This window comes from Quercus robur, chromosome 12, assembly GCF_932294415.1.
Source record: "Quercus robur chromosome 12, dhQueRobu3.1, whole genome shotgun sequence".
NCBI lineage: Eukaryota > Viridiplantae > Streptophyta > Magnoliopsida > Fagales > Fagaceae > Quercus > Quercus robur.
In genome coordinates, this window is record NC_065545.1 from 1,653,656 (window position 1) to 1,677,090 (window position 23,435).

At 34.8% G+C, this 23,435-nt stretch overlaps 1 protein-coding gene and 1 long non-coding RNA gene across 2 annotated transcripts; one reads left to right on the forward strand and one right to left on the reverse strand.

Annotated features, from left to right (window-relative positions):
* Window positions 1-1,968: 1,968 nt before the first annotated feature.
* On the forward strand, window positions 1,969-4,198 carry LOC126710165 (uncharacterized). Its single transcript, XR_007649585.1, has 3 exons — window positions 1,969-2,495; window positions 3,531-3,605; window positions 4,096-4,198. It is a non-coding gene; the product is annotated as an uncharacterized LOC126710165 (long non-coding RNA).
* Window positions 4,199-11,711: 7,513 nt separating this feature from the next.
* On the reverse strand, window positions 11,712-16,566 carry LOC126710184 (probable trehalose-phosphate phosphatase 2). Its single transcript, XM_050410568.1, has 9 exons — window positions 16,495-16,566; window positions 16,040-16,180; window positions 14,635-14,706; window positions 14,409-14,534; window positions 13,083-13,139; window positions 12,772-12,873; window positions 12,541-12,618; window positions 12,179-12,319; window positions 11,712-11,861 (listed from the first exon to the last, which is right to left on the reverse strand). Exons 1-9 carry the CDS (start codon window positions 16,564-16,566, stop codon window positions 11,712-11,714), a joined length of 939 nt encoding a protein of 312 aa, XP_050266525.1.
* Between the last annotated feature and the right edge of the window lie 6,869 nt (window positions 16,567-23,435).

Below are 23,435 nucleotides of genomic sequence, written 5' to 3' on the forward strand. Positions count from 1 at the left end.
TGGGCTTCTCTGTAAATTTTTTTTTTTTTTTTTTTCAGATTTTAGTTCAATTCTTTTTGGGCTTCTTTTTTTTTTTTTTTTTTTTTTTTTGCTTGAAAGTAGAACAGATATATATATATATATATATATATATATTTTAATTTGAGGATGTTCCTAATTTTTGATTGAGGCCTGGGAGAATGGGTGAGAAATTGGTAGGGGGGGCCGGCTGTCTAAGGTTGGGGGGGCCTAATTATTTTTTCTTCATAGTCTAATGGGAAATTTTTTTTTTTTTTGCAAGGGCCACGGCCCCCCCAAGCCACTATGTGGCTCCGCCCCTACTTACAGTGATAGATGATATTTTCAAACCATCGAAGATTGCTGCCACTTTTGAATGCAGAAGGCTTACTTGCAAGGAGATGGAGAGGGGTCATGCCTTTCTCATTACCAAGATTTGTAAGGTCTTTATGCAGGTGAAGTATTATTAAGGCCAATTCTGCCAAGCACAATAACAAAATGTGACCAAATAATTAATTCTAGCGTATCTAACAGACTACCGATCCTCATCAACTGTTTTGTTACATTTATTTACTAACATTATGTCATAAATTACTAAACAGATTAGTAATAGCAATCCACTTCCATATATAACTCACCGTAGTGTTCTTCAGAGATGGCACAATGGAGAATAGTGTCACCATTTTTCCTTGTACAGTAATTGGGGTGTTCTCTTCCAGGGTGGCATTTAAAACGGAGGTAAAGAAAAACATCTGTGTCCGTGAAGTGCTGCTAAGAAGAGAGGGGTCTCGCCTTCATCGTTACGAACACTTAGCAACGTTGCTGATTCTGCTGTATCAAATTCAATGATGCTACGTACGAGATATCTTCTTGCTCCCCACTTCTGCTGCATGCCTGCATGGTGAAGAGGAGTACTTCCTACGTTGTTTTTCCTTTTTAAAGAAACTTTAGCCAGAAGACTTCCCGGCGGGCGTAATTGTTGTAGAAGTTGTTCAAAAATCATTTCTTGTTTATGGTACACTGCTATTTGGAGTACCGTGCCCCCCATCTTGGTGATTGGGACATTTAAAAGCCAGTTTTCTCGATATGGTATGGACTATATCCCAACGACCAATGGCTGCACTTTGAGGCAATCTTGCAATGTCAATTGTTGGGATAGGATGGTTGCGCTTGAACAGCATCCATCTAATTGGAACAATATTGAAGATTTATGAATGGACAGAATTAGGATTAGGCTTGTGGAACAAGTTTTCAACAATAGATTTTATTATTGTTATGTTGTTCGACGTCTCAAACCCCATGCACCTACTTTTATTTACCTAGCAGGAAAAAAAAAAAAAAAAAAAAAAAAACTAACAGAAATATATATATATATATATATATATATATATATATATATTACAAAATATGACAATTATTAGTTTGATTTATAAATAAATATTTTATTTCACGAAATGCATGACTGTAGGTCATTTTTATTAGCAATCTGACTATTCATAACTTTTTTTTTCAATTACAAAACACGAGGGTCTGAGGCTGCGTTTTTTTAGGCCACGTTTGTAAAAACGCAGCCCAGACAAACTAAAGCTGCATTTTATAAGCGAGGCCATAGAACGCGTCTAAAGTTGCATTTTTTTGAGCTATAGCTGCATTTTTGGGGGTGGAGCTACGGTCGCATTTAAAAAATGCGGCCATAGGACCTGTGTGTATTTCCTTTTCTCTTTTTTTATTCTTAATTGTGGCCGTGTCTAAAAAATGCGGCTCTAGCTTGCCTAGAGCCGCATTTTTTAGACGCGGCCACAGTATTTAGTCTGAAGCCGCGCATTTAAAACACGGCTTTAGTTTTAGATGGGGCTGCGTTTTATAAACGGGGCCTAAAGTTTTTCCTATAGCCGCAGGTTAAAAACGCGGCTTTAGGCTTGATATAAAATGTCACATGAAAATCATTTCAGCCCTTTTGTTCACCAAATGCTCGCTGACCCTCTACCTCCCATTAGATCAGGTCTGAGTTGATCTAGATCTTCCATCGCTGACCTATAGCCGCCGAGCTCCTTCCCTAACCACTTCACCATCTCCGCCGCCTCCATCTCCAGCCTTTACATCGCCATCAAGAACAGCCTCGATGTCGAACCCACAAGCCCTCCATCTCCGCCTCCATTGCGCTAACCCTCTTCCTTTAAAACAAAAACATAAACCCATTGCCGCCACAACCACCATCAGAGCCGAACCCACAAGCCCAAACCTCTTCCTTTTCCTCTTCTCCAGATGGGTTTGTGATCGAAGAGACAAATGGGTCATTGAACCAACCGACAGTGGTGGTTGAAGAAAAGAAGCTGAATCGGACAGCTGAGCTCGCTGCTTCGACTGGTGGAGCTTTGGCACTCGCTATGCTTTGTAACAAAGCTCACTCACTCTAAACTCTCTCTCTCTCTCTCTAAAACCCTCCCCAAACCCTAGCCTCCTCCTCTCTCTCTCTCTTGCTTCCATGGAGTTTTGGGGTAAGCTTTTCATCTCCACTATCATCATCTTCCTTGTATTAGGGTTAGGGTTTCATATTCCTCTTTGTATACCATACTCACACACTTCTGTCTCTCTCCTTTCATTTTCATTCTTGTCCTTAATATTTGTATATTTGTTTCCCTGTTGTTCATATGATTGTTTGTGTTTTTGTTGCCATGGTTGTGTTGTTATGAAGCTTGAAGGTACTCGTTGTTCTACCTATCCTGTTGTTGAAACTGGAAGTTTTTTTGTAAAAATTGTTTTGGTTTTGGAAAAAGTCATTTCTAGATTTTCTACTGACTCTGTTTTTGTTATTGTATGTGTAAGAATCATGGTTCATGGTTCATTGTTTATATTTTTTTTGCTGTTCTGTTGTTTTTGTGTTCGGAAAGTACTTTCTAGTTTTTCTGCTGAATTTGGTTCTGTTTCTTTTTGTAAAAGCTGTGTTTTATATTTCTCAGATTTTAGTTTTTTTTGTTTAGAGCTACTTAATTTTTAGTTTGTAACTTGGTATAATTCAAAATGATTTTTGCATTCTTTGTTTGAATGTTGTATTATAATTGGTGGGATATCTTGTAAATTCTTTAGTAGTTTGCTTGGATCTTGTAAATCTTAGATTGTAATTCTTTTGGAAACTATTTCAGAGTTCTTTTAATGAAATTTGTTATTACTTATAAAAAAATATATATAAAAAGAAAAAACTCTCCTCGACGAATCAGATATGCCTTATATCACTGGGTTTTATTCTTAGGGAACATATATCTACATAGAGAGCATATTTTTCTTTTTGATTGGCTGAAAAATCATTCTTGGTGTAGGAGAGCAGGTTTAACCATATGCATCTGCATCATATTGCTTCTATCAGCGGTCACATTACCCATTTGAATAAAAATTTTAAGACCCAAACTTTTACAAAAGAGTCCTCTCTGCTGCCAAATCAATTTCCAAAGTTGGGGGACCATGGCCCAACTTCTATTTATATTTTTTTTCTTAAATTTGATTAATTTCTAATAATCAATGTGATTTTGTTTCAGGTTTTTGGGTAGCCATTGCAGGCGAGCTAGCCTGTGGTGTCTACTTCTAGAGTTTCCTCCATTGCAGAGAAAGAGGTACTGATATTTATTTTCCTTTTTATTTGTTTATAGTTCTACTATGGTTCACTTTACTGAAAAAGAAAATTGGGTTTGCTTGCATGTATGAAGAAAGTCAAATTTATGCTGAAATGTGCTTGGAATTTGTTGGTTTGGTGTGGCCAATGAGCACTTGTTTTAAATGTTACCTTTACCCCTTTTATTAGCGTAAGATTGAGGGTGAAGTCACTTTTACAAAACTCAGTGGGTGCGTGTGTAACTTAAAAAAAATGTATGATGTTTTGGTGTGAACAATTTTGTTCAGTTTTGCATGCCAAGAATTTTGATACTTGCCCATTTACTTTTGTAATTGAAACTTGGAAGAATTTTTTTTTTTCCTTGGAGTTTTGTTAATTATAGACCATGTAGAATGATCATTGTGATTAGATAAAACTGGACCTGTCATTTCTTTGTCATTTCTCTAAATTGATGTTTTTCTTAGAATAAATTTTTTGAATAATTTGTACAGTTACCAATGGAGCAAGAGCAATGTCACATTTGTAGAGTTACAAGAAATATGGGAGACATAAGCTGAGAGAGTTTGGAAAAAAGATCATGGATCTTTGTTTGAACTCTAACCCACCAACTGAATGGAAAAAGGTGGTGGATTCGGGTATGAACAAATGGAAATGGAGTAGTCTACAAGTTGTTATTAGTAAGCTGACATGGGGAGCTACTATACAGTGCCATATATATTTGGATTCAAAGAAACAAAATTGTCCAAGGTGAACAAGTCAAGTCTGAATAAATTTTTGTCTAGTGACTCTAGTCTGTAGTCCTTCATATGAGAGATAAAATAAAAGCCCATGTAGCTACTAAAGAAAGGTCATGTTACTGGGGATTCCATTTCTGTTGTGTATACTAGAGCTTATTGAAATGTAGTTGCAGTGTTCTTAGTCAGTTAGTTGTAGCTGTGTTTTGTTCCATTGTGTCCATAACTGAGATTGTGTACGGATAGGCCAAAAATAAATAAATAAAGAGATTTTTTTTTAATCAATCTCTATCATTTTTTATTTTATTTTATTGCAATGATCACCTTTAATGCTTTTAACAAATTCAATGATTTGCAAAATTTGAACCTTTCTAAATTTTCTTTTAGAGTCTCTACACGTGCACTTGTGTGAAGAGGCTAGCATATATAATATATAGATTATACACATACATTCAGCTAGTAGAGATGCAGAGGGTGTAAACTGCATTATATCAAATTCATCATTTTTTTTTTTGGGGGGATGATTTTAATGTTCTTTAGCTTACATTGTCATTAATAATGATTTTTTACTTTTTTAAACAAAAACTAGTCTTGCCACTCACACCAACCCTTGGTGCTTTCTTTTCAGGTACAATCAATTAATTGAGTCAGTTAAGTTGGACCTGTGAGACTCTTCTGCTCTACCAACTGCAATTTCTAAGGGCTTTCAAAGCTGAATTGAGAGAACCATCCAAACCAAGCGACTAGTCTCACTAGTACTAAGTCTCAGTAAGCTTTTAGTCATGGACAGGACGATCCTCACCTCTGATAAATCATCCAACTCATCCCCATTGAACCCTCCTTCCCGGATAATTTGCCATGTGTATGTTCCTTCCCAAACTGTCTCTTCTTTTCTTTCTTTATAAAAAATGTTATAGCTTAATTTTTTATTCAAATGCATTTAGCATATCGATATTAGTTTTGATGCATAGTGAAGTACATGCTAAAGTTAAACAAATCCTATTTTTATATGCATATGCTCTATAACCTATTTGTTACCACTGCTTATGCATGACATAAGTTTGTATGGCTTACTTTTATTGAATTATATTATGCTCTTATTATATTTGTAAAGTTTTAAGTTTTATATTTAATTTGAGGTTATTTGAGTAGTTCATTATATCTATTCATCATTCATTAGAGATATTGATTTGTGACAAGTTTGAGAAAATTCTAGTTTGATATTTAGTTGAAATTCTGGCTTGTTATTTTTGTTGCATGCAACAAACTGGAATTTTTTGTATGTGTGACAAGTTTGTAAAACATAAGCAGGTTTGTAAAAACTCATATACCTAGAAAGGAAATAAAAAGGAAAAAAAAAAAAAAAAACTATAGCCGCGTTTTATAGACAAATTCCTAACAGGAATTCGGGGGTCTTAGGCCGTCACCAAGGGAGCTATGGCCGCACTTTTTAAACGCGGCCTAAGGGTCTGATCTTAGGCTGCATTTTAAACGTGGCCTAAGGTTAAACCTTGGGCCGCGTTTAAAACGCAGCCCAAGACCACAACCTTAGGCCGCGTTTAAAACGCGGCCTAAGACCAGACCCTTAGGCTGCGTTTTAAACGGGGCTATAGAACCTGGTCTTGGGCCACAGTTAAAAAGTGCAGTCATAGGACCGTCAATCCTATAGTCACAAGTTTTAGGCCACATCAGAAAGCGCGGCCTAAAAAAACGCGGCTATAGGCTATAGCCACGTTTTTTTGACACATAGCCACGTTTTAAAAACGTGGCCATAGAACATTTTTTTTTGTAGTGTTCCTATAACAATAAAATTATTGCATTTTAATGCTAATATTTCATGAAATAGTTGAAATAGTTGAAATAGTTGAATATTTGGACAGAACCAAGGCCTTGCATGGTCCTCAGACTCAAGCCTATGGGGAAACCAAGTACTCAAAAGAAAAAACACAAGTTTTGGACAGAACCAAGGCCTTACATGGTCCTCGGACTCAAGCCTATGGGGAAACCAACTACTCAAAAGAAAAAACACAAGTTTTGGACAGAACCAAGGCCTTGCATGGTCCTCGGACTCAAGCCTATGGGGAAACCAAGTACTCAGAAGAAAAAGCACAAGTTTTGGACAGAACCAAGGCCTTGCATGGTCCTCGGACTCAAGCCTATGGGGAAACCAACTACTTCAAAGAAAAAACTACATTGCATGGACCTTAGAATCCCTCCGAGGAGAACTCTCCATTAACAATTGGGTTAATTCCTAAACTGCATGGATTCTCAAGTCTGCTCTCGGATCCTCAATACCAAAGGGACTGATGCAATATGGAGCAATATGTTACCAAAAACACAACCAGAGTCCCTTACTGCTCGGTTACCCACTCGGATGAATTATTTAGAGTTTATCGTTCTCGGATGGTTTCCTCGCACTTATTACAGAATATTTAGCTGTTATCTCGGTTAGTTTCCTAAGTTTAATTCACTGTGAATTATCGTTATTATGTCTGGTAATGTCGGTAAATTAAAATTAGTTGGATTCTGTTTTAAGTTTTCCTGCTCTAAGTATCATTGAAGAAAAACACACATGGAGCACACCCATTCACAAAGTAATATTGCAAAAAAGAAAAATATTCAAAACAAATAAATAAATTCCCCTTTTATTAAAACAAAGAAATAGTACAGCTTACAATGAAAAGCTGGAATCAGCTTATATTAAAGCTAAGTACATAATCGAAAAGAAAGATGCAAGAGAATAAGATAAAGCCGAGGAGGTAGTACAGATGAGAGGTTGGCTGCTGCTTCAAGACTTTGTTCTTCCTCTATACTTTTACATGCCCATAACTCAGGCAGCAAAAGAACCCAGCATGGGACCTGCACCGTTGAAGAAAAGGTGCAGAAAGCGCCCAGCTTTGGGCTAGCGCAGCTGAAGAAAAGGTGCAGGGAGCCCAACTTAAGGCCCACACCGTTGAAGAGAAGGTGCCGGGAACTGGAAGTTGAGGAGCCTACACCAAAATTTGCCTGCGACAAGGCAGACGGCGCTGATGGCGGAAAATCTTTCTTCTGACACACCACAAATCTGGCGTGACCAGAACCTGCTTCGAATTTTGACTAAAAGAGGGGATAATACCGTCCCCACCATGTCTAAGCGGGAAGACACCTTAAATCTGTGCCTCCCCTGCCCAGGTCACATCACTTTGCGTCTCGGAAGGGTCCGGTGTCTCTGTGGCGGGTGAAGTTCCTCCATCTCCACCCAAGCCTCAAACATACGGCGCAAAGGGAAGATGACACCGGAGGAGGGAACTGGATATGGACAAAGGGTGATGATTCTGAAGTGAGAGGAAGGGTTTATGTGCCAGGAGAACAACCACTTGTCCTACTTATATAAAGGGTAAGGAGGGGCCATATAGTTTCATTTGAGCAGATTCCCAAGACGCGCTGCAGACAAGGCAGCTTCGGCTCAATTTCCCACACCATCCACAACCGTAGGATCTCAAGATCCTCGGGAAAACGCGCTTCGATTGCTGAAACTTCAGGGTACTCGCGAACGAAGGGATGACTCTTGACTTGGCACGTCTCCCATGCAGAATTTGAACGAGTCACGATGTGGGCCCAAAGTCACCAAAACCCTCCTCCCCAACTAAAAGTCGGGTAGCAGGATTTTGAGGGGCTATTGTGGGCCAGAAAATTCATGGCCTAGGCCCGTCCTATATTAAGGCCCAGGGCCTGATCTGAGGAGACCAATTGTCAAGGAGGAGTTTAATGCACGGATAGGATAAGTGAAAAGACCGCTCATACTGTAGTAAAGAACTCTTTGCCTGACAAGCCCCTATTCTTGACCAAGCTATTCAACCTTTACGTCTACTCCCAATCACTTAAGGTATGGGCGGATAGGACAAGTCTTCTGCCCCGAAGGTAAAGCTCACACGTGGACCCTAGAGAGAGGGAGGAATACGAGTATAAAAGGAAACGAAAGCCAAGAGAAAAAGGGAGGGGGGAAGAAAAAGGAAAAGAAGGGGAAGAACTTAATGCTCCTCGGACTAAGTCCGAGGAGTCCAACCCCTCAGGCTACGACGCTGTAGGGCTTGGATGTTCAGGCTGAACCCTTTCTTACATGAGTCCCCCTAAAATTAGGAACGGACCGTCGCCCCGTGATCAAAGGCAAGCCTTTCAAACCCACGCTCTACAAATGATATTGTCTGGGCCTTTTCACATGCGAACCCAACACTGTTGTGGTTCGTTGCGAATCGTGTCCTTACAATTGTCTTTGCTGGTAAATCACTTTTCTTCTACCTCGGCTTTGGCTTCCAGAGGATAGAGTTGTCCTCGACACAGTTTCCTGGGTTGTTATGATCACCACTGTCTTCTTCATATGCGATTATGGGCCTTGGCATGGGACTCAGGCCCAATACAAAAGGTGGATGTATATCACTGGGCTCTATGACCCCACACCTACAATTGATATAACTTAAAGAATTTGATTCTTCTAAAAAAGAAAAGGTAAATAATTTGATACTTAAGAAATAAACACGTGATAACTATGGTAATAAAGGAGTCAAGAGTTTATCTTTCGGGGCCAATTCAGAACTGAATCAATGTAACTTGCAGGGTAAGGCTATAACTTTAACTTTTTCTTTTAATTAAATAACATTTATTTTACTTTACATATTTTTTATTTTAATTGAAAATCTATTCTTCTTGCTTTTTTTTTTAAATTAAACTTTTCTATTTAGATTTTGCTAACATTTCATTTTCTAATGATAATTACATAATGTAACTAAATAACTTTCTTCTTGTTACATAATTGAGCTTAAGTTGGATTTTATAAATTTTAATTTTGCAAACTCCTTCATGAAAAAACAACTACAACAAGTTTGAAAAGAAATCCAATCTTTTTTATAAAATCAAAATCGCTCAATTGCATATTTGAACATTTTTATTGTAATTTTTTGTTGTTGTATTATTTCATTCTTTTCCAATTCTTTTTTTTTTTTTTTTTTTTGTGAATTTCATCTAAATTTTTTGTTTTATTTTTATATTGCTAGTAACCAATTTATTAAAAGAACGTATTAAGATTTAGTTAATTTTTCTATTCTTTTTTTTTTTTTTTTTTTCATATTGAGATTGATCTAGTCTAATTAGTCCTAAGTCAATCCTATACTTTTTTCTAAAATTACTGGGTGTTGATAGGACTGACGAACTCAACTTCTCTAGATGACCTCATCCAAACCAACGAGGCAATATTGACAGACGGATTAACCAGGTGCCTCTGACGTGCAAGCCACATTACTGATGGAGGAAAAAAAGCCATTCAATACAGGCTAATAAATGTCGCAGACGGTTACAGGGACAACTGTATAGACCGTTGGAAGCTCATCAAAGCTCACATCATTGACCATGAGGCATTACCAAAAGAGCATTAAAACCACCATAACAGTCACAACAGCTAGGAGCTACAGGAATGTATATATACAACCCTCCTAGTGCCAGCATAAGGTACATAGACACAATCAGAAATACTTGTTATCCCATTACATTGCTTTATTTTTTTGAAAGCTTCCTTGGACTGACTTTGGCATTGGAGACATTGTGGTAGGCACCACACCGGTGACCACTCTAAGGGAGCTACCCTACCATTTCTACTATCACAGAGATGAGGGCTTGACTCCATCTGGACGCATTCACTTCGACTGATGAATTTGCACTTCATCAAGTGTAAATTGCATTCTTGTCTAATTATTTTTATTCAAAGGATAACTAAGTCAAAAATAATAGTTTAACTTCTTTTCAAATTAAAGTAAGTTCTTAGGGGACACAGTGAGACAAAAAGAAATAATAATAATAAAAAAAGTAAGTGCTCTAATCCAACTTGCACTCTAGACCCAATAAATTTGATGAAAGACTATAGGGCTAGTGCCGAAAGGTGTGGCGAGGGAGGAGAAGATGGACCAATAAGACAAGGTCAGAGGTTGTATGGGCTATACGAGTAGGAGAAGAACCAGGGATGGTGTTTCTTATTGAGGCTCAGAATAATTAAGATTTAAGGGTGATGCTAGTGAAACCCAAATGGTTGCCCACAAGCTTTTGCATTTCTGGACCAAGAATTCGATTACTAATGGCCTGTTTGAAAGGAGGGAGGAATGAGGGGAAGTGGAGGGGAGTAAAATAGAGTTGGCTAAAAATAAGCTAATTTTGTGCTAAATCTACTCTACTTTACTCCCTCTCCCTCTCCTTCAATCCAAACGGACCATAAGTAACAAGACCACTAAACATTTTTGGTTGATTGAGATTTCATAGTTTTTTTTTTTTTTTTTTTTTTTTTTTTTAATTCATATTTTGAAGGACCGAAATGAATCGAGTTGGACCAAACAGACTGAATTGGACCCATTAGACCGAAACGGACCGAAACTTTATATTTACTTTATTTTTAATAAGATGTGAAATAATTTAAACTAATTCCTCACACATTAAATCACATAATGAGTATTATGATAATAATTGAAAAGGAAAAAACCCAAAAAACATGGAACACTACTTTATCTGTTTGTTGAAAACAAATATACAGAAGTAATGAAGTTTAAAATTTTAAGGCAAATAGCATAGGAAATATTGAGGTTGCCAAATTCAATTAATTGACAGTGCACATATTACTTTTGAAAACACAAAAACCTTAAATTGTCCAATCTTTTGCTTGCTGAGGCATTGAAGACTCTCAGACAACTCCTCTTTTTGTAGGTGTTCGTGATCTAGATTTGCAGTGAAAATTTTATGCTAGCTTCGTCAATTATACTACTTATTTTTCATTAATGTGGACATTTTGGATGTATTATTAGTGGATAGCTTATGGTATTTACAACTACGTACGTAGAGGAGGTCTTGATGTCAAGACTTCCTTCATAGTTGATACAATAAGTAAAGATAGAACCAGTGGTAATACTAATACGTGATATTTTGCCATGAAAACTTATAATCTTTTCATAAAAAGAAAAAAAAAATAGAGGAAGTTTTGATGTCAAGTGAAAATTGGGAGCGAATAATGGACCAAAAGCTGATTTCAATCAAACAATTAACATGGCTATTATGAGCCATTGATCTTTACTCAATGTTACATATAGCTGATATAAGTATATAACAAGCATGCTTTTTAGATCCTAGGCATAGGGGAAAGACATAAGAAAAAATAGCCCTTATAAAAAAAAAATTGACCATAAATGAAAATAATGTAACAGGAAAAATTTCATTTCTATTAACCAGTTCGCCATTGACCGCATCTACCTAATTAACCTCCTAAGCATACCATTAATTCGAGGATGCTAATTCACTGATTTAAAATTTAACAAGCATCAATTAGTCTATAATATTTTCTCTATATTGAGGGATTAAACTAATTAACTCAAAGTACAACCCATTTTCCACTTTGCTAAAAGAATTAGGAAGGACATGACCTCTGTTGGGTCACGTAAAGAGTAGAGGGCTTCTGTCTCCTTTGGAGTAGTAGAAACAGCTACAGGAAATCCTCTTCCAATGCTTTTAATCATCTGCAAACATTTATTTACGTACAAATTATATTAGTATGGATCGAAATACATGCCTAATTATTCATCAAAACTAGCAACAAAGTTAAACGCATGATATCAATAATGTTGCAACATCCACCAAGACTATCTTTAGCAACATTTTCTGGATGCAATCAATATTTGAAAGGGAAGAAAAGGGGGTTGATTTTTTTTTTTTTTTTTTTTTAACAAAATAGGGGATTGATGATTCAACCAGGATTTAAGAAGAATCGCCACATTTTTAAAACCTTTTAAAATTGGTAACAATAATGAATTACTATCGAGTAGGTTACCCATACCTTAAAGGCATCCTCATCAGTTTTATCATCTCCTATATATATAGGAAGGACATTGCTAGAGTCTTCAAAACCAATAGTATCAAGTAGATACTGCAGAGCACGACCTTTATCCCAACTTATAATAGGGCGAATTTCCATGACCTATAACAAAAATACAAACAACAAGAATTAAACCTTAATCAAAATTAGTATTTTGGAGTCAACTATAAATCTTTAACAAAATAACTATGATCTATTTTCCAAGAAAGAAAATCACAAGATATGAATTATAAAACTTTACCGGCTAGTACTTAATGAAAAATTATATTTTAAAAAATAGAGAGATCTTATAATTAGTACAGAGACAAGAAAATTTTTTATACCTTTTTTCCCTCGGATATACGGAAATCATTATAGAATTCCATTGTAGATTCCACCATCTCCTTAAGCTTGCCAACATTCTGCAATGATTTAGACATGAAATCCACGGAAGTAAAATTACAATTTTCCACGATTTTAATTAGGTGTTAACAATATCATTTTTATTACATCACTTTATTTTATTTGATCATATCATATCAAATTAATTAGTATTATTGCTTTATGCTATCTACCTCTTCATTCACACATCGAAAGTGTACAGAGAGGCAGAACTTATTGTCTTCAACCGAGGCACCTTTTATGTCTTTTGCTATTTTTTCCAATTTATCCTTTATCTGCAACAAGAGAAGCAAACACATTATTGAAATAAAAACAAAAAAGAAAGAGATAATTTATTTGCATTCTAATACTACAAGGACCTAGGAACAAAAGGTGGTGATTTTTATCTAAAAATCATGCATTTTAGTATGAGTTTGTCATTTTATTAACTTTGACAAAGAGAATACAAAGTTATTCAACCAAATATATATACATCATTTCTTACCGTTTGAATTCTAGGCAAGACATCACGTACTGGGCAGAAGTTAACCATGTCATTACCCTGCAAGATAAAACAAAAATAATGTGCTTAGAATGAAAAACAATATGGATATTTCATTGCAATTATTTTATATCGGAGTTTTGAACACAATATAAAACAGTTTTCATTACAATAAGCACCAAGTAGAGAAAATAACCACAAACAATTGAGAAATATACCTGAAAGTTCAATAACGTGTACAAAACACCTTTGAACGTTTAGACCTCCAAAATACAACTTAACCAATACAAGCAATATGTCAAACAACTAGTGTGCGGAAACTTAACACATGCTATAATATGAAATTGGTTAAAAACTATCTAAGCCATAATAAAATAAAACCACAGCAGATAATATAAAAGCAAAGATAGAGAGGAAGGAAGATGCAAACACAAAGACAACACGCGATGTGTTATCGAAGAGGAAACCGAAGTCCTCGGCGAAAAACCTCTCCGCCGCCCTCCAAGCGGTAATCAATCCACTAGAAAATACAGTTGGGATACAAGGACAGCAATAGACCCTCCAAGCCTAATCTACCCAGTGCACCTAAGCCCTCCAAGCTTCTTGCTCCAACGAGGTTGCGCCGAACCTTTTTCTTTTCTAACTTACCGGATTCCGCTACTAGACCGTAGCATCAACCAATGAAGATTGGCTCCTTCCTAACTGCTTCCCAGAAATCCAAACAACTGTCTCACAGTGATGATGATGGTGAGAACCAGGTTTGGTATAATGCCTCTCAAGGATTTGACAATGGAGAGGAAGAAAGTAGGGGAATTTGAAGAGACTCTAAGGTATAGATTGTGGGTGAAACAATCTTGTTTTTCTTTAGGGTTTCTCTCTTAAAATTCTCTCTGGAAACTCTCTTTCAATCGTGGGTAAAAGGGGTATTTATACTGGAGTGGGAGAGGAATGTGAAACGTCAGGTTTTACAAAACAGGGGTGGCTCGCGGCTTGACCTCGCGGCTTGACTAAGTCGCGAGATCCAGTCGTGAGTTAACCGTATGGCCAGTTGTCCTGTTTTGTCCTGTAGTGCTCCAGCTAGCATGACTGTTCATCTTCCAGCATGCTTGGCACGTGTGCAGTTTCTGGCGGCTTGCAGCCGCGAGTCACCCGCGAGTCACCCGCGAGTCCCTGTTTTCTTGCACACTCTTGAGCAATCTTCACTCTATCTCACTCACTACCCTTACAACAAACCCACCTAAATACAGGGTTACTAAATGCTGAATTACAAGCAAATTTGGCACGGAATAAAGCCAATTAGATGGTTGAATAAATTCAACCTTACAATACCTTCTCATCAATAGTCCTAGTTTGATGCTCGTGGTTACCATAATTAAGAGAAACTGATGGGGTTGATAGATCCATCCCATGACTTCCAGCATAATAGATGTTATTCAATCTCACAAATTGGAACACCTAGAGTAGAGAGAGAAAAAAAAAAATTTGTTAGTAAAAAATAGTTCGTATATGAACAGGTCTAGCTCATTATTTCATTAGTTGTGTGTGAGTTATTTACCTTATCCCTAGACCTTCCAGAGATAATTGCAGTTGGGAAATGTCCACTGATTTCTCTTACCGCTGAACGCATCTGTCAATCGAGTGGCACAAATAGAGTGTTATAAGCCAACATGTTTTTGGAGAAACAAATTCATTTATTAAAAAAATAAAAGAATAAAATAAAACTTCCATATATATACCATTTTAATGGTGCGGTCAGTTTGCAGAAAAACAGTGAGTATGTTTATGTTTTTTATTCAAGTCACTTTTTATATGGTATAGACATTACTTCTATTGCACAATGTTTAACCGATTAAGTATCATATTTTTCTCAAAAAAAATTTGTTACATAAAAAAGAATATATATATATATATATAGAGAGAGAGATGGGTTCAAGTCACCCCTAATGTAACTTTACAAAAGTTACACCTTTTTTAAACCATAGATTTCCTAAAGATCTAACGATTAAAAAAATAGCATTAAATGCTAATTTATTTACACATTATTCATTTAATTAATAGTAGTTTTGTTTCTCTCTCCATACTTATTGTTTAAAATTTCTCTAGTTTCTCATAAATCTCTTTCTCAAAACACACATACACAAACATGGCTGCCCTTTATTAAAACAACTAAATCAGATCTCACACATGACTCTCCCAAAGTGGTTGCAGTGGACACACACCTTAGATCTAGGCTCTTACAGTAAATTTTAAAAAATAAATAAATAAATAAATAAAAACTAGTCAATTGATTTAGATGGTTTACCTTTCCGTCAAGGAGTCAACCAGGGGTGGAGCTAGGGAGTAAGGGGTTTCATTTGCCCCCAGCCCCACCAAAATCCCTGTATACATTAATGTTCTTTCTCTCTTTTGTTATCTATTTTTTATGTGTTATTTTGTATATATTTCTTTTATTTATCAATCAAGTTTCAATGAAAAAAAAAAAGTAGAAAGAAAATCTTATGAAGAAGGTCCTCATTCTCCTTTAATGGTTTTCATAAAGGGCAGCCATGTTTGTGTGTATGTGTGTTTTGTGGGGTGTGAGGAGCAAGGCTGGGTTCAAGTCTCTAGGAGGGAGCTTCACACATATATATACTTAGATTACGCTAGAGTAGAAATTCTATCTTATATTTTTTTTTTTTTTAATTTTAAACAATAAGTATGGAGAGAGAAACAAAACTGCTATTAATTAAGTGAATAATGTGTAAATCAATTAGTATTTAATGCTATTTTTTTTACCGTTAGATCTTTAGGAAATCTATGGTTTAAAAAGGGTGTAACTCTTATAAAGTTATACCAGGTGTAACTTGAACCCATATCATATATATATATATATATATATATATATAATCTTTAACGATGTATGCATAGTCAAAAGTCACAACTAAATGTATGTTCTAACTGTTTTTAGATAAAGTACTAACCTCTGTAGACATGAAAGCTTGATCAGGGTTGTTAACAATCGGTGAGAGAGTTCCGTCGTAATCCAAAAACACAACCATCTGTTTCTCATGAGCCACACTCTTTATTTCCTCGAAAGAGCTCAAGGCGGATGGATGATTTTTCTGTAGCAATAAAAAAAAAAAAAACCTTGTTAGTAATTTACTACAACAACAAAGTTTTAGTGTGTACTTGGGTTGGCTTATTGGTTTTATATATATATATATATATATATATATATATATATATATATATTATTTGTTGAAAGTAGATAAGAGTATAATATTGTATTTAGAAAATTTGAGGTTTTAAAAATTTTATATAAACAAATTAATATGCTTAATTAAGTTCCAAGATAAAAATTACTTTATTTTCAAAATATCTAGTTTTGTTATATTAATAAAACAAAAGTTGAGATCATCACAGACAATGTCCTTACCAGCCACATATCATAAAAATCATCAATTACATCTTCATTGTCGTGAAATCTTTCTTCTGAGTTGGATTCCATGTTTAGAGGGCTGAAGGGAGCTGTGGATATACCATAGTTAGATGAAATTGCACACTATATATAATTAAACATAAATGAAAAAGAAAGAAAATAAATCAAGCTCTAGAAGAGGTGCTTGACCTGTGCATAAATAATTGAAATTCTTGCAATATGAATTATAGAACAGGACAACTTTTTTGGGGGGTAAAGATAATTTTTTGTTTTAAATGTCATTACAGTTAAAAATTGTTGCTTTTGTTATGAAATAAGTTCTTAAGCCCTCTGCTCCATAATAAAATTCCACCTTGGTCATGGTTCATCAAAAGCAAGACACTAGATTAGACTCATAAATGTACATTGTCTAGAAGACGGAAAAATAAGCTCAGAGATACGTGTCACTTAGTTGATACATGAATAATCTTTACAATGGTACAATGATTTCACTTAATATTGCTTTGCGGGAAGTACGTTTTTATATTTTAATGAAATAAAAGAGCAACCTTATACCAAAATTAAAAGGCAAAAATTAGGAAGAAAAAAAAAAGTATTTAAAGGAGTCCTAAATTGATCTATTTTCTACTACCGATCCCTATACACAAATCGAGAAAATAATAAGAATTAAAATAAAATAAAAGAAAGGTTTCGTGGACCATAAATTATACACCCACCGACCCTCATAGAAAGGGTTAGGGGGACCTTGTCATCTGCAAGGGTATTTATAATCCTTTTCTACAATTGCATGCATGGACTCCAAAATGCCTAAAGTTTTTAGGAGAATATTAATGCAAGATTTCTGTTTGTTTAAGACAATGACTGTCTTACCCTTACCCCTCTTTTGTTTAACAATTAATTGTCACAGTAAATTCACATCAAAAGTAAGGCTATGATGGACTTTCTAATCAACCGTAGAACTTAGAAAAACAAAACAAAACCAGGAGTTTCTTTTTTTCCTAAGTGCTAACTCTTGGTGACACGCTACCAGGTTTCCTTCTTAATATAGGAGACCAACCCAACACACGTTAACGAAACGCTAGCTGGTATGAACATAAAACATATATACATTCAAATCTCTCTCTCTCTCTCTCTCTTCTGATAAAAATAAAATAATATAAAATCTCTCTCTCTCTCTCTCTCTCTCTCTCAACCACACGATCAATCACACAAAAACCCATACATGCTAGCTGAAAAACATTAAAACATTAAGATCTATAACAAAATAAAAGAAGCAAAAATTAAGTAACTGAAGGCAAAAACATAATGAAATTTTGCTACTCACGGTAATATTGAACAAACCCACGTATCAAATTGAAGTTCTAAATCGACTGTATTTTGGAGGACAAATTAATTTGTCTCTGTAAATATTAAATAGAATCAAACCTTAATTATTTGCGATAAAAACACTATCTAATTTTGTTTTCCTTGCAAAATCAAAACTTTGTAACATAGTACATAGTATGTGCAGCTATGAATAAACAATGAAGTAAAAAGAATTAGAAGGGAGAGCAAAGAAAAAAGAGTACGTACTTTCTTAGTTGGGGTTTATTTGAGAAAACCTTCGAGACAGAAAAATTCGCAGGAAATTAAACTATTTAAGAAAGAAAACTTTGTTAGAAAGAGTGACGAGTGAAACTAAAAGGGAGAGGGGGTGGTATTTATAGAATTAGGAGGAGAGAATTAAAACTACAATCTCGTTAATGTCCTAGTAGTTGTAGGATTAAGAATACGGTAAAAGCATAGGTATGTGTTATTGTTATCATGATGACGGTGGTGATTCAATATTTACGTGTGCTTTACTGTAGTCGGTAGTGCATTAATTATTCCTAATTCTATTCGGATTTTTTTTTTTTTTTTGAGAAAACTAATCGGATAAGTAAATACTAAAGATTGAATATGTTATTATTAATTCACTTTTATGTAATAATGTAGTATGTCAGAAATTACGTACTAAGTATTCACTTAGGAATAGTTTATTTAGTTGAAATTAAAAATTTTTTACTAAAAATACTATAACTAAAGATAAAAGTTAGCTGAAATAGTACAATGGAACCCATAAATAGTACAAAACAGTGCAGTGAGACGTATGAATAATACCAAAAAGTGCAGTGAAACCCATGAGTAGTAGCAAAAATAAGTTGAATAGTAAAATAAGCTAGTTTTTTAAGTCAATGCCAAATGCAACATAAGAGTAATGGGATTTTTTTTTTTTCTTTGAAAAGGGTAATAACGATTAAAATACTTAATAGGTGTTATGGTACTCGTTCCAAAAAAAAAAAAACAGTTAGGGTTCAAGATTAAAAAGTGAAGAGCAAATACAGTCTCCCATAAACTTTAAAAATAAATAAATAAATAAGCTAGAGAGAGAAGAGCAAATAACTTTAAAATATGTAATTAAGATACATGTCAAACTTTGGAAGGCATCATGATTCTGAAATTAGATGTTCTCTAGAAAATAGCAGTATATTACACTCCTCTTCTTCTTCTTCTTCTTCTTTTCTTAATTTTTTTCGTGGGTAGGTATATTACATAAATATAGTAGTAGTGTAATTGTTATATGGGCAACCAGTAAATTACCTTGTTTTCCTGTTCAATAAAATTTTAAGTTTTCGTTGATATTTATTTGTCTAATAAATAAATAAGTACTTAATGAGGCTTGAGAACAAATATAAAATCAAGCATTATTTAGTACTTTCTAAGTACAGCACATGATACTGTCTCTTTCATCACACATTAATAGTAGATTTCATTATTTAAATTTGATTCTTCTGATAGAGTGAACTTGATTCATAACAAATCCCTACTTCCTTAGTTATTGTATGAAAAAACAAATGTGAATAAATTTGCTTGGTTTCCTTCATCCGTTTAGATGAAATTATAAGATTGTTGTCCACTTTCTTTATATTAAGAAACTAGAACTCACCAATTCAAAAATCATAATAAATACTTAAACTTCAAATCAGACCTGTTAATCCAGTATTTTAGTAGCTCTTGTGTCTCTATGACATGTTATTAAAAAAAAAATTGCCACATCGATCATTATTCCATCAATTACATAGATAAAAAAATTTATAAAATCAGATGAAGGGACCAGTAATCTATTGAGTGTACATGTGTGAGTGAAGTCCCATATTGAATAATGATGAAAAGAATGAGTGATTTATATAACATAATTGAGCACATATCCATTGGGCTTAGGCCTTTTGAATTAAAGTGTGTATTTATATGTTATATTAATTATTCAATGAAACTCTTTAAGGTGTTTATCTCCCCAACATAACCTCAATTTCAACTGAGATTTTCCCTCAATCATTACTAGACTCAACACCTTTTAGTTGTCTTTCTTGAAATATGAATAAACTTCATCAAACACATAGGATATAGATTATAAATTTAAAAAAAAAAAATGACCAAGTAATGAAATTAATTCATAATCATTGAAACCGTATATCTTGAACATACAAGTAATAATCATAATTTGACTACAATAATCAATCAATGAAGGCAATGATCATTCAAACCTGTAAATTAATAAAGCACAACATGAAAATGAAATTAACATGCTCAATGCCAAGAGTGCATTAAACCAAGTAACAATGTTTAAAGATTACATCAGAAATTATTAGAAAAACACAAATCTCTAACATAAAAAAGAAAGAAAAAAAAAAAAGTCTTCCCCCTATGTACGTTCTCTCCCCCCCACACCCACACCCCCCCCCCCCCCCCCCCCCCACAATTATATATATATATAATAAAAATCATACAAACTCCCTACTCATTCTCCCCTTAAGAGCACTGCCAAAATAGACCAAAACTTCCCCCCTTTTTCTTCCGAAGTGCCAAGGGAGAAACCAAGTAGCATCATCGCCACCAGCATCATGACAACCACGAATGTTCCAAATCTCAGTACTCAAACGGGTTAAGGTGGCGGCAATACACTCCTGACCCTATAGGAGCTGTTGAAGTCATGATCTCATGCATTCGGAGCAACAGTTGGTTGAAAACGTAATGTTTCTCCTTTTAGGCTAGAAAATAAAGTTTTTGAAATTGTTATAGTTAATAGTCATAGTGTTTGTTCTCTTTTGGCCCCTTAAATCAGATTGTTTAACTTAATATATTGTCCAAGCGATTACTCAGGTTAATTATTTAGATCTAGGTTAAACAATAATAAATCATATCATGCGCATAGCTGCAGAAAAGTAAATTAGGGGTGTGCAGAAAACCTGCCAACCTGCCAAACCTGACCTGACCCAACCCAACCCGCTGGGTTAGGTCAGTTTTTAGGGCTTGGTGGGTTGGGTTGGGTTACAAAAAAAAATTTTATAGTGGATCGGGTTGGGTTTGGGTCATAAAATTACAAACCCGCCAAACTCGACCCGACCCACCCAAATTTTAATATATGTTTAAAATATATTATATATTTAATAAATTTAAAATTAAACAAAAAAAAAAAAAAAACCAGCTGTAGAGCACTTCCTTGGTTCCTACTATCATATATAATACAAAATCTTATTAGTTCTTTTAATATATATTTAAATATATTATATAATTAATAAAAAAATTAAAAATTTTAGATATATTTTGTTTATAACCGAGTTAGGAACTCATGTATATTTTGTTTATAAGTGAATTAGGATACTAATTCATTTATATTTTGTTTATCAACTCAATTGGATACTTAAACATATTTTTTTTACAACTAAGTTGAAATATTAGTTTATATATTAATGTATATTTTGTTTCTTAACTCAGGTGGCAAGTGTGATATATATATATATATATATATTTATTTTTATTTTTTTTGCTCAAGTTAATAATAATAGTAATAAAAAAAATTGTCCAACCCATGGGTTCAACCCGACCCAACCCAACCCATGTGGGTTGGGTTGGGTTGGGTTGAATTTTTTTTGACCCACCATGGTGGGTTGGGTCAAAAAATCTCCTTAACCAAACCCAACCCAACCCATGCACACTCCTAAAGTAAATAACACCACGATATGATGATCTAGAAAAACCAATGAAACTAATCGTTTCAAAGTAAAAACCTAGAAAAGATTTGACCTACCTATCCTCAAAGTAAAACAAATCTACTATAAGAGAATTGAAGTATTTACAATTAGATTTAACCCTAAATTTATTGCTGCCTCCAATAGTAACTTACTGACACGACCATATGCAAGCTCCGAATTCATGGACTCATTCTTTCTTAGATTTGCACCACACAAGCACCCACGCTTGTGACTTTGAGATCTCACTCGAAGGTTTAGGAACACAAACTCTCCAGTTTGTGACTCCAAGACCACCCTTGAAGGTTTAGATCATCAGTAGTAATTGATCTTGTTGCAATAACTTCAGATCTACTGGATCTAATGATATGAGAATGATTTCTAGTAGTGACTTTGAAAGAGGAAGGCACAATACCTTTTAGATCTCACAAGAGCACCTCCAAATTAAAGTCTCTTTGAAACGTGCCTTAGGGTTTCCTTTATATACTATGTGAAATAGATCTGAAACCCTGATCACATAATGGGCCAATGTGCTGTTGGGCTTAATTAAAATTCTGCAGAATCTGATTTTCTAAGATTATCAATCGGTCGGATCTAATTTTTGAGCGGTCGGGTTTCAAAGAATTTGAACTCTTCTTTCTGTAGCTTATATGTTCTTGTGTTCTGACTTGTAACACCTTAAGTATTGTCTAATCAAACCTATAGATCTAGGAATATATATCTAGACAAGTTTGTACTCACAGGTTGCAAATTATTATAAACTTTTAGAACTTAACACATAGCTTTGTAATGAACTCTATTAAAGTTATTGGTTTTGACCCAAACTTTAGCTATGATTTTTGGTTTTGATATTAAGTTGCCTCCAACCCCAACTTCCTGAAAATGTTGATGCAAACCAATGCAAGCTTGCTCTAGCACAGGCCACAGGAGAGGTGGAGAAGCTGCATTTGCACTAGCACTTGGATTCGCCAAAACTTCTTTAAAATTTAAAAGTGCTACTAGGCATAGATCATGTGGCAGGAGCCAGGAGACAATTCTAAATGTTGCCAACCCAAACCCCATATTCTCATTTGTGTTTTTAGTTCTTTCAATATATCAATTCTCTTTACTGTAATTGGCACTAGCTTGGGTCCGGAGCAAAAGAATTGCTTTATGTCACCATGTGCTCCAGAGGGATTGAACCACGAGGAGTATTTCAATGAGTGCAAAGGCTTATTTGGAAGGTGAGAGTGGGGATTTAGTAGCTATATATTTTGGGCCAGGGACAGAGCTATTCTTGGACCTGGGGGGCAGCACTTTGCCCCCCCCCCCTATTATTTTTATATAATATATTATTTTTAGCAATTTGTTTCAATAAAATTGCACTTTGCCCCCCTTAAAAATATTATTGATATTTTTAAATTCTATAAAAAAAATATCCCAACAACAAAAATTAAGCCCAAACAACACCCCAAAACAAACACAAGCAAAAAAAAAAAAAAAAAAAAAAATCAAAGCCGGTTCTAATTAGATATCTACCGAGCCTAGGAGTAGGAAACACCTAACTTACCTCACACATATAATAAAAGGGAAAAAAGAAGGGGATTTCTAAGCCATTCAAAAAAAAAAAAAAAAAAAAAAAAAACAAAGAAAACCTAACTTACGGCTGAACACAGAGGAGAGGAATTCGGCAGCCAACGATAGAAGCAAAGGTATCCCTCTCAAGTCTCATCTCATATTGAATCCTTGTTTGGGATGACTTACTTTTAATAATGTGTTGACACTTGACACTATGACTTGTAAAGAAAACTTAAAAGAGAGCACATAACAACTAAGCAAGCACAGGGATCAGAGAATCAACCAATTTAGGGACGCTAGGGCCTGGGACGGAGAGACTCAAAGACAGAATAT